This window comes from Calidris pugnax, unplaced genomic scaffold (genome assembly GCF_001431845.1).
Source record: "Calidris pugnax isolate Ruff unplaced genomic scaffold, ASM143184v1 scaffold181, whole genome shotgun sequence".
NCBI lineage: Eukaryota > Metazoa > Chordata > Aves > Charadriiformes > Scolopacidae > Calidris > Calidris pugnax.
The window spans coordinates 562,734-579,653 of record NW_015090976.1 but is presented as its reverse complement, the minus strand read 5'-3'; the positions used below and the strand labels follow the sequence as shown (position 1 = coordinate 579,653).

General features: G+C 40.5%; 1 protein-coding gene across 2 annotated transcripts in view; it reads right to left on the bottom strand.

The window, feature by feature from the left end:
• The window catches only part of RUNDC3B (RUN domain containing 3B), a 62,659-nt gene extending 45,745 nt beyond the window's left edge, over positions 1-16,914 (bottom strand). For both annotated transcript variants that reach the window (XR_001413255.1, XM_014952955.1), the window contains exons 1-2: positions 16,633-16,914; positions 9,648-9,763 (exon numbers count right to left, since the gene is read on the bottom strand). Coding sequence is in view for 1 of the 2 variants with exons in the window: in XM_014952955.1 (XP_014808441.1) it covers positions 9,648-9,763; positions 16,633-16,736 (220 nt within the window). In the remaining variant the exon portion in view is untranslated. The remainder of the gene's footprint in view (positions 1-9,647; positions 9,764-16,632) is intronic.
• Between the last annotated feature and the right edge of the window lie 6 nt (positions 16,915-16,920).

The following is a 16,920-nucleotide window of genomic DNA, read 5'->3' as shown; positions in this document are numbered from 1 at the left end:
CAGTCCAGCCCCATTTTTCAGACTGAACAGCATAAAACTGTGACCAGGTTTGTAAAAAGTAAGATGAACATTACCCCCCAGTGACTGCCATATTACATATGCACAAAACCTTTTCTCCATATAACATGAAATCTTATTTTTAAGCTAATTTTATTTTATTTCAAGTCTCAAGTTGTAGTTCTGAAGCTTTACTAATTTAACAGACAGATCTCCAATTCTTTTGTGGTTAGAAAGCTCAGATTTCAAGAATGAAAATATTAGACTGATGCTGCAAATTACAGAATAAGAGAATGGTTTGGGTTGGAAGGGACCTTAAAAATCATCTAGTTCTAACCTTAAAGATCATCTAGCATCCCCCATGGGCAGGGATACCTTCCAATAGACCACATTGCACCTTGAACCCCTCCAGGGATGGGGCATCCACAACTTTTCTGCACAACCTGTTCCAGTGTCTCACCACCCTCACAGTAAAAAATTTCTTCCTAATATCTAATCTAAATATACCCACTTTCACTTTAAAACCATTACGCCTCATCCTATCCCTACACTCCCCCCTAAAAAGTCCCTCCCACCTTTCCTGTAGCCCCTTCAGACATTGAATGGCTGCTCTAAAGTCTCCCTGGAGCCTTCTCTTCTCCAGGATAAACAACCCCAGCTCTCTCAGCCTGTTTTCACAGCAGAGGTGCTCCAGCCTCTGAGCATCTTCATGGCCCTCTGCTGGACTCTCTATAACAGGTGCATGTTCTTCTTATGCTCGGGGCCCCAGATCTGGACACAGAGCTCCAGGTGGGGTCTCACCAGAGCAGAGCAGAGGGGCAGAATCACCTCCCTCACCCTGCTGGCCACATTTCTTTTGATGCGGCCCAAGATGGGGTTGGCTTTGTGGGCTGTGAGTGCACATTGCTGGCTCACGTTGAGCTTCTCATCAACCAACATCCCAAGTCCTTCTCCTCAGGGCTGCTCTCAATCCATCTCTGCCCAGCCTGGATTTGTGCCTGGGATTGCCCTGACCCAGGTGCAGGACCCTGCATTTGGCCTCATCGAACTTCACAAGGTTCGCATGGGCCCACCTCTCAAGCCAGTCCAGGTCCCTCTGGATGGCATCCCTTCCCTCCAGCGTGTCCACCACACCACACAGCGTTGTGTCGTCAGCAAACTTGCTGAGGGTGCACTCAGTCCCACTGTCCATATCACCAAGATAAGGGATGGGGCAGCCACAACTTTTCTGCACAACCTGTTCCAGTGTCTCACCACCCTCACAATAAAAAATTTCTTCCTAATATCTAATCTAAATATACCCACTTTCACTTTAAAACCATTACGCCTCATCCTATCCCTACACTCCCCCCTAAAAAGTCCCTCCCACCTTTCCTGTAGCCCCTTCAGACATTGAATGGCTGCTCTAAAGTCTCCCTGGAGCCTTCTCTTCTCCAGGATAAACAACCCCAGCTCTCTCAGCCTGTTTTCACAGCAGAGGTGCTCCAGCCTCTGAGCATCTTCATGGCCCTCTGCTGGACTCTCTATAACAGGTGCATGTTCTTCTTATGCTCGGGGCCCCAGATCTGGACACAGAGCTCCAGGTGGGGTCTCACCAGAGCAGAGCAGAGGGGCAGAATCACCTCCCTCACCCTGCTGGCCACATTTCTTTTGATGCGGCCCAAGATGGGGTTGGCTTTGTGGGCTGTGAGTGCACATTGCTGGCTCACGTTGAGCTTCTCATCAACCAACATCCCAAGTCCTTCTCCTCAGGGCTGCTCTCAATCCATCTCTGCCCAGCCTGGATTTGTGCCTGGGATTGCCCTGACCCAGGTGCAGGACCCTGCATTTGGCCTCATCGAACTTCACAAGGTTCGCATGGGCCCACCTCTCAAGCCAGTCCAGGTCCCTCTGGATGGCATCCCTTCCCTCCAGCGTGTCCACCACACCACACAGCGTTGTGTCGTCAGCAAACTTGCTGAGGGTGCACTCAGTCCCACTGTCCATATCACCAAGATATTAAACAGCACTGGTCCCAATATTGACCCCTGAGGAACAGCACTAGTCACTGGTTGCCACTTGGACATCAAGCCATTGACTGCAACACTTTTGAGTGTGACCCTCCAACGGAGAGAGTGGAATCATACATACTGAAAATCATGAACATACTGAACATAAAATGCCAAAATATGATTACAAGAATATTTTTATCTAGCATGACTTATCTTAGCTCCAAGCATACTTTGAGTAGTGCCAAAGATCTGTCCCCCATGAGCTTAAGAAATTCAAATGGTGGCTTTTTTCCTCCATAGTGGGTGCATCTATCTTAGTTTTGTGATCTATCTGCTTACTTCACCGCATGAATTTATTTATTAAATTCAAAGCTTGATAAAAGAGTTGTAAGGAAAAAAGAAAGCAGGAAGAATTAATATATATGACTCAATATGCCAAAGGAAAAACAAAATCCCAGGATGCTTCAGTTACTGTAGACTCAGATCTTCTCAGTTCTAAGGACTAAAATAAAAGAATTTCAATGAGGTAAGCACTCTTACAAACTTACGATTTTTGTTGAAATGCCAAATGTACCGGACAGCAAGAAAAAATCAACAGCATTTTAACAACATGAAAAGCTAGAGATATATTTCATGTTTTTTACCATATCAGAAACATTTCTGCCCTGGGGATTATACCCGCACAATTAAATGTAACTTAAGTGTGAAGATGACATCGTGTCACCAGCTGCAGTGCCAACTAACAAAGGCAAGCATATCACACAATAACTTTTGTGGCTTTTTCAAACTATCTTAAGGACAGAATATATTCTGCAAAAAACAGACACTTTCACTCTAAGGTTTTCTAAAGTCACCAATTCAAAACAATTCCTTTTACAAATGAACATCTGAAAAACTCACCACATTTAAAAACAAAAATACCTTGATAACAGAAATACATACCAGCACATTGCACTTATTTGACTTACGCTGATCAACAAAGCAAGCTGTCCATAATTACAATACACCCTGACATAACAGCGGGCTCTCATCTTGCAGCCAGCTCTGCAACAGGGTATGATGGGTTTCAGGCTTCAGTAGGAGTTGTCTTCACTGAGCAGGCTCAGGACTTCTTGTGAACCAAAGACTATTTGCTCCCTACAACTTTAAACCTTGCCCACACTCTGGAAATTAATATCATCTGAAGAAAATCTTCCTTCTATACACAGAAAAATGTTGGAAAAGAGTCTCCAAGAATAGCGAGAATGTATTTTAAGAACTACTAAATAAGATATTAAGCTGTATATTCCCTACAATTTTAAAAACTTTCAGCGTATGACATGCTGTTTGGCCCTCAATGCACTCAACGTACACAGCCACGAGAGGAACTCTCAAGAACGAGAGATGAACTAGTTCCCACTACTCAGCACTCCTCCTGGAATACTGTGGCCAGTTCTGGTCCCCACAATTCAAGGAGGACATGGACAGATTGGAGAGGGTCCAAAGGAGGCCCATGAAGATGTTCAAAGGGCTGGAGAACGTTGCCCGTGAGGAAAGACTGAGGGAAGAGAAGATTCAGAGGGGAACTCATCACAGTACTCTGGTATTTAAAGAGCAGTTACAAAGATGACGGAGGCCCTCTCTTTACAAGAAGCCACATGGAAAAGACAAAGGACAACAGGTACAAGTTTCATCTCAACATAAGAAAGAAGGTTTTTACAGCAATAACAATTATTCACTGGAACAACCTCACGGGGGTGTGGCAGAGTCCCTGTTGCTGGAGGTTTTCAAGATGCAATTGGATAATCTCATCTAGGCCCACAACTTCCCACAAATGGTTGGACCAGATGATCTTCTGAGGTCCCTTCGGACACAGGCTATTCCATGATTCTAAAGGGTCCTAATAAACTTGAAAGCTAATTCTAGCATACAACTTATACTTTGTCAGAAACTTAAGAAAAGAGTAAGTTCCCTGGGAGGTCCAAAGGACAAAGAGTATGAGGTCTTTGCCATGAAGTTTATGTGTCATCAGAAAACACAGAAGCTGACAGCTATTCCAACAGGAACGGTGTGATTGTTTTTGTCAGCCAAACAAAATTGTTAGATAAGCATGGAAGCTGCAAGTTTAATATTAAGTATTGTTCAAATTAATTCAGTTCATGTCTACAAAACTGCAAAGCAAATAGAAATGATGTTGTGAATTTTTTTTATTTCACATTTTTGAATTCTGCTACACACCTATTTGTATCAGCTCATTTCTGATCCAGTCTGACATCTAGATACAAAGATCTGCAGATCTTTTTTCACCCCCAAGAAATTATTCACAAATAAAGACATTAAACAGTTTGATTCCTACTCAAACACAGTCCAATTGCATATCTACAGAGTTCCTCAGTTACAAAATACAAATGATGAGGATGCTTTAAGGTACAGGCAGGTTTTCTCCAGACTTCCCTGCATTATTTAGTTTGCAGCAAAGCTTTCTATCCTGTAAAAATAAGTATTAATACAACTTGTTGGTAATAAACTGGCATGAGAAAGTAGAATGAGCTAAACCACAAGTTACACAAGAGCCCTACTGCTTCTTTTTAGCCAAAATCAGTAATAAGATCACTAAGTGTATATAAATATTTAATCTAGTAACAAAAGCTATTCTGCTAATAGCATTATTGCACTAAATAAAGGCCACAGCAGCTATATGCTTAGACTTTCTTTTTCGTGACAGTAGTGCCTTCAGCTTTTTCCTTAACCTACCTTTTTCACCCCCATTATATCTCCATTAGCTTAACTATTTTATCCAGCAGACTTGTTTCTCTCAGGATGAGCAGCATCACAAGCCGCATCTAACTCACTCAAAGAATCCTGCTTCCTCACCTGTGACCTAGACCTACAAGTGCAAATTGTCTTCTGCAGACATAACTCATATCCTTTCCCTTTGTACCACTGTTTATGCCTGAATTATTAGAATTCAGGGAATTTTAATTAACAAAAATTATATTCATATACATTGCTTAAAAAGAAAGAGACTACATGAAACAGCAGGTAGCAGTGCATGCTTTTTTTCCCCTCCTAAAAATAAGTAAAATAAAAAACATATGAGAAGGGATAAATTGTACACTGCATATATAAGAAAAGTTACCAATTAAAAACTGAGTTATTTAATAATTTACCGTACTGTGAAGAAGTGCAAAAACTGAACATTTACCAGTTACAACACTAGTACAACCATTTACCATTACTACCCCCAGACTATTGATAATGCATGAAACTAGAACACTTTATAGAATGGGGAAAGGAAGAAAATTACCACATTTATCTTTCCACTCAAGCAGCACTGATGACCCTAGAAGCTTACTACTCATAGTAAGTTTTCTAAAAGAAAAAAGAAAAGCAAGCAAGCAAACTCCACAGTCACTAAAAATTAGGAATAAAATAGATTAGATATAGAGACAGGCAGCTTCCATGGGCAACTTCAGCAGAAGCTTTTGATATGTCTATAATGCCTTCTAAATGTACATACAGGACAAAAGATGCACAAAAGTCGTGAAAGTGTGCACATACAAAACAGTATGCTGTACTGTGCTGTCATGATGGAGGTAAATGCAAGTGCATGGACGACAAGTACACTCACAGGAACCACAACATGCAAAAATTAAAGAAGTCACAAGCAAATGCACCATATATGTTGTCAGTGACAGAACTTAATTTATATACCAAAGCTGTTTCTAAGCATGCATACTGGCTAGCAGTTTGCATATAAACACATTTTGCTTTAAAGGAAATTACAATGGAAATATAGTAAGTCAACAAATGCATACACATTATAACAGTTTTCATAAATATATTTGAGATGATGGCTAGAAAAATCTGCAATAGTTACTAATGTTGTTCAGTACTAACTCAGTTAAAGCTAATTTCAAGTGATAGAAAAAGGCAGAAAACTATACAACACTGATCTAATAAAGATAATACATACATCACTTTGAATTGACTTTAGGGTTTAAATCACCTAGGATATATCTGTGATCAAATCTCAAATTCTGTTGTTGAACCTTTTTTGATGCCCCTACCATTTCTGCGCTAACTAAATTTTCTTAGCTGATCTGATAAAAAGGACACACAGAAAATATACCTGGAAAATCTGTGGACAGCAGTGAAAACAAGAAACTACCAAGACAACTACATCTTAATCTCCACAGTATGGAATGGTTAATGAAGGAACAAATTCCAAACAACTATTTGGGGAAAAAAACGCCTCCTGAAATTACCCAGCTTGCTTTAAATAGCATCACACAGACATTTGTATACAAATTTGTAAAATCCCTTTTCAAAATCCTTACAGGTCTTATTTGGTTCAGAGAGTTCAAATACATTGTCTCTGTATCCGCTCAGAACACCTCTTACTCTCTACTGTATTATAAAACCATGCAAATTCTTATTCCTGAGAAGGAAGAAAAGAGTAATTAGTCACTCATCTTTTTTCTGTTATTCTTTCTCTCCTACCTTTTCAAGATCTTCAATTGACCTGTCCAATAGTATCAGATCTTGCCAGCAGGCATGCCACACAGTTTAATGACAGCCAGAACACATGCTTTACATCTTCCTCATTGCCATACTTAGTCTATTCTGCATTCACAATAAATCCAACACTTCTAGGAAGTACCAGGTCACTACATGTACAGTATTACACAGCACAGGTGTTAAGTATCTCTCCATTTTCTAGAGCAGAAGGCAGTCAATGGCTTGTAATCCCTGAAAAGACAGTTAATACAGCTTACTCTCTCTCTTCCATAGGGCAATTCAAAAACAGGCTGAGCACCAGACTGCTTTTGCTAAAATCCCTGGCCTGTTCCTGACATTAAGGTAATACAGATGCGGACTTTTGGTCACGGCATATTATGTTACTTTTTTGGAACTATTTTGGTGTCATATGTGCTAAATCTTCTGTATCACATGAAACAGATACCTGCAGTGTTCACAGATCTCAGATATGCGAGCTGATATATTTATGCTGACCTCATTTCACTACCAAGCAAACACCCACGTGTAAAACACTCTTAAGAAAATGAGCAGGTGGGTTAAAGAAGTGCATCCATGGGGAAAGTCATCAGTTTTCTGCCTGTTTGACCTCCTGGTTTGGCTCACCACAGGATCCAGCGAGGACCACAGCCAATACCAAGGAAAGGTAATCACAAAGTGTGTGCGTGTGGAATAATTCTACAGCAAACTGCACTGTGTTTAAGAAATATCATGGAGATTTTCAGTGCGCAACTGGAAAATGCTGTGAGCAATCTGAGACAGCCCTGCTTTGAGCAAGAGGTTCGACTAGATGACTTCCTGAGGTACTCTCCAAACTAAATTCTTCAATGATTCTGAAAAGAAAAAAAAAAATCAAACCAACAAAACCACCCAAACCACTATGAATGCTCTTCCATGACCCATTTGCTACTTGGAGCTGGCAACATCAGATCAGTTACTTATCAAATATCAATTTTAAAATGGTGCCCATATTGCTCTAGCTGGCATTTTTAGCAGAACAGCCACAAGGATGAGGACTGGAAAACTATTAATCCAGAATTCTTAATTACAATGATTCCAGGAAAAAGCATAAAATTCTAGTAGCTGTAATTGTAATCCATTTCTTCCCTTAAAATGGCTATCCTTTTTCCTTCCCTTTTGTTTTGCCTGGATCCTATCTGAACACAAAACCAATAAACAGCAACAGTCAACGTATTCCATCAAGACTATGCTTTGCTCCTTAAAAACATATTACATTTAGTGTCAGAAAAGACAGTTGTCTGTAAAAGTATTCTAATAAAAGTAGACCTAGTCCTTTACAATTAAATATTTTATTTTTTTTTCTAATTCTTCCTTCCTCACTCAGTACTTCTGAAGCAAGTTAAACATTAAGAATTGTTATTTGCCATGGCCTTAAGAAAGTAAAGTCTATATACTCAAACTCTCAAATCTGGATCATCTGTTTAGCTGCACCGCCATGGGATTATCTGGACAATTTTAATACAATGAAGCCATTTATCTTACCATAGACAAACAGATAATGTATGTTCTGCCTGCTTTGAAACATTTTGTATAACCCACTGCAATCACCAGTCTGCTGTTAGTGTGTTCCTACTGACATGAAGTATGGATGCAGAATATATTAGTCATTTCTGTCAATAAAATGCAATTTCTTTCAAGCCCTGTGTTGTATAATATATACCCTTTTAAAATCTGAATTGTCATGGTACATTTATTATCTCAATTTCTCTTTCAAGTTTTAAAGAATAAAACAATTACTCAGTGATCTAGCTCATTACCAAAATATTCCCCATTTGCAATACAATGCACAAGTTGCTGTCTTTTTTCCATGTTTTTATTTAACTCTGCAAACTTAGAAAAATCATACTAGTAATTACAAAGGGAAGACTGAAACAACAATATAGCTTTTTGATTTTCTCTATTTCTTATTTGAAATACTTTTTTTTACTTGCAGATTTCACTTGCCTGCAACCCATTTGCCAACCCTGCAAGGCTTCCGCCTGTCCTGAATAACAACTGTGAAGCAAAAGAATGTTGCAGGGGGATGTGTGTGTATAAAAAAAACAATCATAATGATTTTTGCTCAAGCATCACTGAAGCTGGGGGAGAAGGGGAAAACAGAGCTGTTTCCCTGCAGTGTCAAGTTGCTAAGTGCCCATAATCACTTCGATAATCTTTGTCACAATGTGACAAACACTATGTTCTTAACCCCACTGTGTGATTTTTTTTTTCCCCTTCTCTGACAGAATGACAGCAGGTAGTAATTGTGCTACTCAAATGTCAGCCTACACACAATATTGTTCACAAAGCTTAGTTATGAATATTAAAAAGCAAAAGTATGAAAAGGAGTAGATTGTCATATTACACATCTATATTTAGATTATTATCGTGTCCTTCATATTCCTCAAATAATTTCAGAAACTGTACACAGAGCTGAGAAATGAAGAGAAGCTTCCGAAGTCCTTTCCTTGTGCCTGTGGCTGCTCAGGAACACTCCGTGCTTTTAGCAGGGCAGCTTCCTCTAGAACAATCGGAAAAGGCAAACAGACCTTTTCTTGAATTGGAACAACATCTGACTCCCATACGAGAGGAAAATCAACAACTGACCTTTCTCAAAAGCAACTCAATCCAGATCCATTACATTCCAGTAGCAAAAATGGGCTTTGCTAGGGGAATGGGGGGGACAGGCATGAAAGGAGCTAAACACAGTTCTCTGGAAAAGAAGGCAATGAAAGCAGGGAAGGGAGAAAGGAAAGGGAGCAGCACCACAGATTTGGTCTCTATAGCTTCTGTTACAGCAGAAAACACTGCAATTCTCTTTCAGACTCAAACTCTTAGGACACAGCCTTATCATACAGCAGAAAAGCAGACAGAGCTCAGCACCATGGCAACATCCACTTGCTTAATTACCAGCCAAGAAGGATTATTACAAGAACACTGGAAACATGTTTCACAAAACCTGTTTCCTTGATTTTTTTCACCATAACGTGAACAATAGGAAGCCAACAGCAAAGGGACAGACACACAAAGAAAACCAACACTTTCATTCAGCATCAAAGAGTTTCTACAGATGCACATTGGTTTCATATAAACAAATTCTCATGGCAAAAGCATCACCAGTAAATAAGATAATTAACATACCTTTCAGTCGATGACTTAGAATCTGTTCCAGAATGGCTGCAAAATTATTAAATTCAGGGGAAGTATCATCTATAGTCTCAAAACAAGAACGGTCGATCAGAGTCTTGACTGAAAACCTAGAGCAAAAGTACAGGACAGTCATCAATTCTCTGGCTAGCTATGGGTCCTCTATCGCAGGACAGCAGCTTGTGTAATTCAAACAAGCAAAGAACCTGGATGATTTCAAGTTCAGTCAGAGCAACACACACACATACCACGTTGAGAAACAGCCTGGAAATACAACTGACATTGTTGGCCTTAGGCATAAAGCCTTCAAAACAAAATCAAAAGAAAAATCCCCACACTTTCTATGAAGAAGTGAGCTTGTTATTTTCAAATTATTTTGCTTTTCTCTAACTTATTTTTAACAAAGCTGTACAAAAACAAGCACTGAAAGGCATCCAACATGGATTTGTCTTTGTAATCCTAAAGATCATGATTTTTGCTTGACACTTTGCTCAACGCTCCTTCAGAGAATCAGAAGTATAAACTTCATCCTATTACGAGAACATTGTCATTTCATCCTAATGCAAGAATAATCCAAACATATTATAAAAGAATGAATTTTTATGCACTGTTAACTCTGTGCATTATCTTGGAAAGGTTGATTTCCCTGTGAATGGGAGTAATCCCTATTCAGCATCATATTACTTCATTATTATGCCAGAAAAGCTATCAATTTAAATCATCTAACATTCGAAATTGGAAAAGCTGAATCAAGCAGACAAGACGTAACCAGTCGATTAGCCAATGTTAGCTGTGTTTAGTTACACCTGCACTTACAAAATTTCTTTCTTACTCAGAAGATAGTGTAAACTTCAAGAAACATGAAAAAAATTGATTTTACTCTTGCTTTCTCCATTTTAATAATAATCTGTTTTTAGTTTCCTTTCTTCTCCTTGTTCTTTGGTTTTCAGTTTCAAGGCAAGTTTCAGATGTCCTCAACTTTGAAAGTAACATTTATTTTGAGGCATTTATTGTGTTTTTTGTAACAATCTTTGTTTGCATTGATGGAGCCATACCTGAGGCAACAGTTTTCACGACACCGAAACTTCAACAGTACCATAGAGCTTCAGGAGTCCTCGCTCTGCTGGCTCACCCCAGGCACCCTGCCCCCTCAGCTGTGCCACTTATACTTTTTATGGGGCTCATTATGAACGCATCTAGATTTTTAGTTCAGGAGGGGTGGAGTGATTCTTAAACATGGAGACATTCATGATAAATATGCTTCACAGCATGTCAACACAAACAGTTCTGTGGCACGGCTGCAGAACCACCACTCTATATAGGCATGGGCAGGAATGAGACTCCTTCAAGCACCAGTTCTATTTTCAAATGCTCTGCATTGTAAAAGTAACTAAACTGCATCCTTAGTGGAGGCAGCACAGCCTCCTGATGCTCATTTACTAAATGAAACTAATTATGCTCAAACTAAACTGACATACAGATTTCAAGAGCTTCAACTCAATTATGCTATAGGAAGTGAACTTCTGAATAAAGACTCCCTGTCCCACCTTTCCTGCAGCTTCTATTGTTGTAAGGGTTTCAGCAGGACAGGAATTAGGAGCAAGAAGGGTGGGGGAGGAAGCTGCTTCTGCAGTGCCAAATATGACTCAGTTTTGAACTCCTCCACATTTTTAACCAATTTTCAGTAAGTGAAAGACATGCATGCCCACCACTAAATTTCTACCTAGTCACCATCATTGTTGTCAACTACTCTGATGGTAGTAATGATTGTTGCCTCAAAGCCATAAAAGAGCCGTGAAATTATCTATTTAAAAAATCTTTCTTAATTAAAAAAAAAAAAGTTATATAGCAATGCCACGTTCAAGTCAGTATTAACTCTAACAAGAAGACTCCTCCCACACCATGCAGATCTGAAAAAGAGAAGGTGCAGCACATCCATCACTCACTCACAGGGACACACACAAGACAGACCGTGAGTTAGCAGTGTAATGGACTGGGCTATAGATAGGAATATCATCTTAAAACTCAGTGACATGATCATCCATAAACTGCAAAACAAAGTAGTGTATAATACGTAGCTATGCCTATTTTTCCTCTATTCAGTGTCGTACTTAAAAGTTCACAGGTTAATACCATACGGGATATGTATTCAGAAATGGAGATATATTCAAGAAAAAATTAGTAATTCACATATACTTAAAAAAAAAATAAAATACTTATCTGTGATTTTTAGAAATTTTAAAGCATTCTGCAATTCAATTGAAGAAAAAAAAAAATCTACTTTTTAAAGACACAACAATTTTTAAATACCTAGGGTCTGATTAGAAAAGACAGTATAACATCATCATCATCTACGGTAGTCTATTTAAGTGCTCGTGTCACTGCCAGCATGGTCTCCATAGAAATACTTATTTCCATCTCTATATGCTTTCACCAAACAGCTAAGCAATCTTATAGTTATGTCAAGTTTGGGTGAAATTTGCTTTTAAGACAGGGAGTGGAAGTATGTACACCTTATCTCCATAGATCAGGAAAATAATAGCGCTGCCAGGCAAAATTTGATTTACAGGAAATATTTTTGGCGATATTTAAGAAAATTCTTAGGCAAATATTCTTGTGTTGGTTTGGGGGTTTTTTGGTTGGTTGGTTTGGTTTGGTTTTTTTCTTTTTTCTCCAGTACTACAGAGAGGCAAACATCTCTGTAAATCTAAGATAAAAGTCACAAACACATTTTGCATGGCATTCCCACTTCACCATGCTTACCACATAGAGTGGAAGAAGGATGTAAGGAACGTAGAAGTGATGCCTTTGAAAAAAGGTTACACCGTAAGCACTAGCTGAGCAGTTTTACTCAATCATAAAAGAAGCCTCATATGTTGTGTGCAGCGTATGGCCCACCATAAAAGAAAGCCCATGCTCTTGCACAGTCACATGGAACCACGTGGGGACTGAAAGTCAAGGAAGAAAAGGACAAGTCTAAAGAACACAAGAGTTATGAAGAAAAAATGTCCAAGTAGAGATAGAGCAGCTTTCTTGTTTCTCTTGGTTGTTCCCAACTTCATCTCCTCTCCACAGGGCTGCTCAGGCAGCACTGCACTCTGGAGCAACACGTTAACAGAAATTGTAACAAAGGACCTGAGAAAGTAAAGTGGTCTGAAAACAAATTTAAAATTTTCTAAGGTTAACTTCTTGTAGAAGCAGAGGAGTAATATAGCTCCAATACTTGTTGCTTCAAGACTCTTTAAAAAAAAATGTCTTTTATCAAATAATTTCCCGCTATGTGACTGCAACAATAGGACTCATATGGGAACTGCCACTGAAGTACCAGTGTTTCTAAATTACCTTCCTGAACTCTGATGTTTCCTGATTCTTTTATATTCTTCTATGTCATGAATCTAGTCTTACTTGAGCCAAAAAAAAAATAAAAATGCAGAAACAGTAGCATTCTCCAACCTTAAAAATTCCTTCTGAATTATGTAAGAGAGAAACATTCCTGAATAAGCAATCTTTTGGGGGTAGGTTCTTCCACTGTTTTGCAAAATGCACAAGGTCTCCTAAATTTCTTTAATAACTCCAAACTGAAGCCAAACCTTTTGTGGACATATCTCAGGTCTACAGGTTTATTTCCAAAACAGCAACAAGCCTCTAGTTAATAAGCAAATAGATAGAAAATTTGACTGCTCTATGAATTTGTCACTTTTCATTGTCAGATTCTGCTCCTTTCTGTTTTCAAATGAATTAAAGGATTCTGTCAAATTTATTTAGCTTGCAATCTGGGAAATGTCATTAAAACGCCATTTTGAAGAACATAAACTATTAATAGAGAATAATCCCCAAGATTACAAACTAATATCCCTTACGCTGGAGGAAGTGGCTTGGACATCAAACCAGACAGTTCAGTTAAGGGTCAATGTCACTGCAACAGCTCTTATACATATTAGCAATTTTTAAAAATACATTTCCTGACAATTGTTCAATTCTGTGTTAACATTCTGTATTTCAGCTATGACCCTTGCTTCCAAGGCCTGTCTCTACTTTCTTGGTGATTCTGTAGCTATATGGATCTTTGATCTATGAATCTTAGGGAAGACTAGATTAAAACTAGGTGAACAACCCAGAATAACCTCAAAATCCCAGCACTGGAAAATGTAAGGCATCAAACTTTAGGGAAAAAAAGGTATGGAGAGAAACAGAACTTAGAATATGCATTACTTATTCAAACAAAAAATTGCTAAAAATTACTACAACCTAAATCACAGTTTTGCAGTTACACAAACATAACCATGTCCTTTCACATGCAATTGGTCTGTGGAACTTTAGGAACTCTGTTATTTCCCATGGAAAATGTAAGGCATCAAACTTTAGGGAAGAAAGGTATGGAGAGAAACAGAACTTAGTAATGCATATTCTTATTCAAACAAAAAATTCCTAAAAATCACTACAACCTAAATCACAGTTTTGCAGTAACACAAACATAACCATGTACTTTCACATGCAATTGGTCTGTGGAACTTAAGGAGCTCTGTTATTTCCTGTAGCCACTACAGTGCCCCTCAGCACTTGGTGGAAACAAACTGTTCCTTCCAGAGAGGTAAATGTCCACACGAGGAGTTAGATATCATCACTGTAAGAAAAGAGTGAAAACCCAAAGACTGGTTCAATATATTAAGTTAAAATCTGCTAAACTGAAGCTTTGACAAAAATAGAGAATTAAATTATCAGACACTGTTAAAAGATGGTAATTCAGAAGAGTATCTTCCTTGTCATCTCTCACCTTCACTGGGTAGCAAGCCATACCATCCAAATTTAATTGAATCATTTCATTGGAGATGTTTTTACCAGAAATATTACATATTCTCATAGGATTTTTATTGGAAAGGACTATTATCTTACTGGATTTGATTTGGCAATTCCTAATAACTAACACTTTTCAATAATAGAAAATGTGTAATAACTACAGTAAAGCATAGAAACATTTAAAACATTTACACTTACACTGGCACAATAAAAATATAAATAAATGTATGCACATCATAAAAATGCAGATCCTCTTTTCCTCATCATCCTTTCTTTCTCATCATCCAAATTTTAAGGTATATCCACAAACTAGAAACTTCAGATTTTGTGAAGACATAGCAAAATTAAATCGTTTCACTGAAAATAATTAGAATACTCCAATTTCAAGTAGTTTCTGCAGTAGCTCTTTGTTTCATACGTGTTTGACTAAATTCCCTCAAATTTCTAAGCATCTTTGAATTTATTACAACATCATTTCAACTGCAGACAAGGACATGAAATAAACAAACTGAAAAATAAAATGTTAACAGCACAGAGTACAGAAGAGTTCCTCTCAAATGAGGAGGCAGGAAAAAGACAGCTAGCTCTGCAGAACACAGTATAGTCCTTTTAAAAGAACTGTTTATATCCTGTACAGTTATCATTACTTGAGAAAACCGGTCTGTTCCCAAGCCTGTAGATTGGCAACTTCTATATCTCTGTAACAACAGCGAAACTGAAAACTTTTGTTCCTTGTATTTGATCTACTTCAGCAAGTTTGTTAAAAACCTTCTTTTTCAATGTTCTCGTTGCATATATTTTTCACAGCTAAGAGTAGAAATACATATAACAGCCTGGGAAAAGACAGAATAGTGTCAAGGCTACTCTGAAACCCAGATACCAGGACTTGAAGGAATACTGGGGCAAATTTCTTTCAGTAGGCAGACGACACAGTTACACTTCGTAAAGCCCATTAACAATGTACAAAAGAAAAAAAAAAAAAAAAGAAGGAAAGAATACGGGGTCCTAAATCGTTTTAAAAAATCCTTCTGCAGCGTTCAGTGGTGAGGGTACAAAATTAACTAGTAGCTGTCCTGATACATTATTAACATTTTTAAGAACAGAAGTTATATCATAGCCCATATGAATCTGTTGAAGACCTCCTCCAGATAATATCCAAATCAGTTCGATAACTTAAAAATTTAGCAATGGAAACACATGAACTCATGAAGTTACCGGCACATTCCCGTGTTTAAGTTTGCCGTGATGTAAGGGGCCAGCACTGCACCCCTGGAAACGCCGCAGGAATCAGCACTGACAGGAGCGGGAACACTCACACCTCAAGCCATAGGAAGCATCATTATTACGCTTGTATAAGCTCAGCACTAAGATGCTAAGAAAATAAAATATATAATTGGGATACGCTAGCTCTAGCCTGTACTGCGGATCTCCTGATCTAGATTTTGGAGATAAAAATACCCGCTGAAGGCAGGCTCCGCGGGACCGCTCTGGTGGCAGCAGCGCGCTGCGGGAGCAGCAGAGGAGCCGCTCCTGCAGCAGCCCGGAGGAACAGCTTTGGGTTTCCCTTCACGTCCAGTGTGTATCCAGAGCCAATTCCCAAAGCGGCCGTGCGGCGGGCACGGAGAGAGAACCAGCCAACACCGGAGTCTCTTCGCACGGAGACGAAACCCCTCAGTGCAGCGCTGCCCGGCGCTGAGCCTGCCCTGCGCCGCCACACGGCCCCGGCCCAGCACCGCCATCGGGGTGCCCAAACCGATCCCCCCTTGCTCCACAAAAGAGCATTTAACGCCCCCGTGTAACGCCCCTCTGCGGGCCGGGGGCGCCCCTGCCGCCCGCCAACGCGCCTCAGGCAAACGCTCCCCAAGGAGCTGAGTCAGGGTGGAGGAGGCTGCCCTCTCCCGCCGCTACCTGCCCCCCGCAGGCCGGGCCCCCCACGCCTGGAGGCCAGCAACCCCCGCCTCGGAGGCCGGCCCCCCATTCCTGGAGGCTAGTAACCCCCCCTCGGAGGCCAGCAAACCCCCCTCGGAGGCCAGCAGCCCCCCCCCCTCGGAGGCCAGCCCCCCTTGACAGGGCTGCCGCCGGCGCTCCCGCCCTCGAGCGGCCGCCGGTCACCTGCGCGCAGGGGCCGGCAGGGTCCCCTCAGGCAGGGCAGGGCCGGGCAGGGCCGGGCCCGGCGGCTCACCTGCAGACCGTGATCAAGTTCCGCCTTTCCACCGCCGCGTTGCGAGCCGGAACGCTCTTCCTACGGGCGGACACGTTGAGCCCCCCTAAACCGAGGGACGCCATCTCCGCCGGTGGCAGGTGGAGCCGCTGGGGCTTGCGCGGAGTCTTTGTTCCCGGCCTCCCGCTCTCGGGGATGCTGCGCCCGCCGCTGCGCGCAGAGGAGGAGAACCCCGTGGTTTTTTTCCCCGCTTCTCCTCCCGCCGCCCGCTCCGCGCCCCGAGGCCGGTGGGCCGAGGAGGCGCCGGGG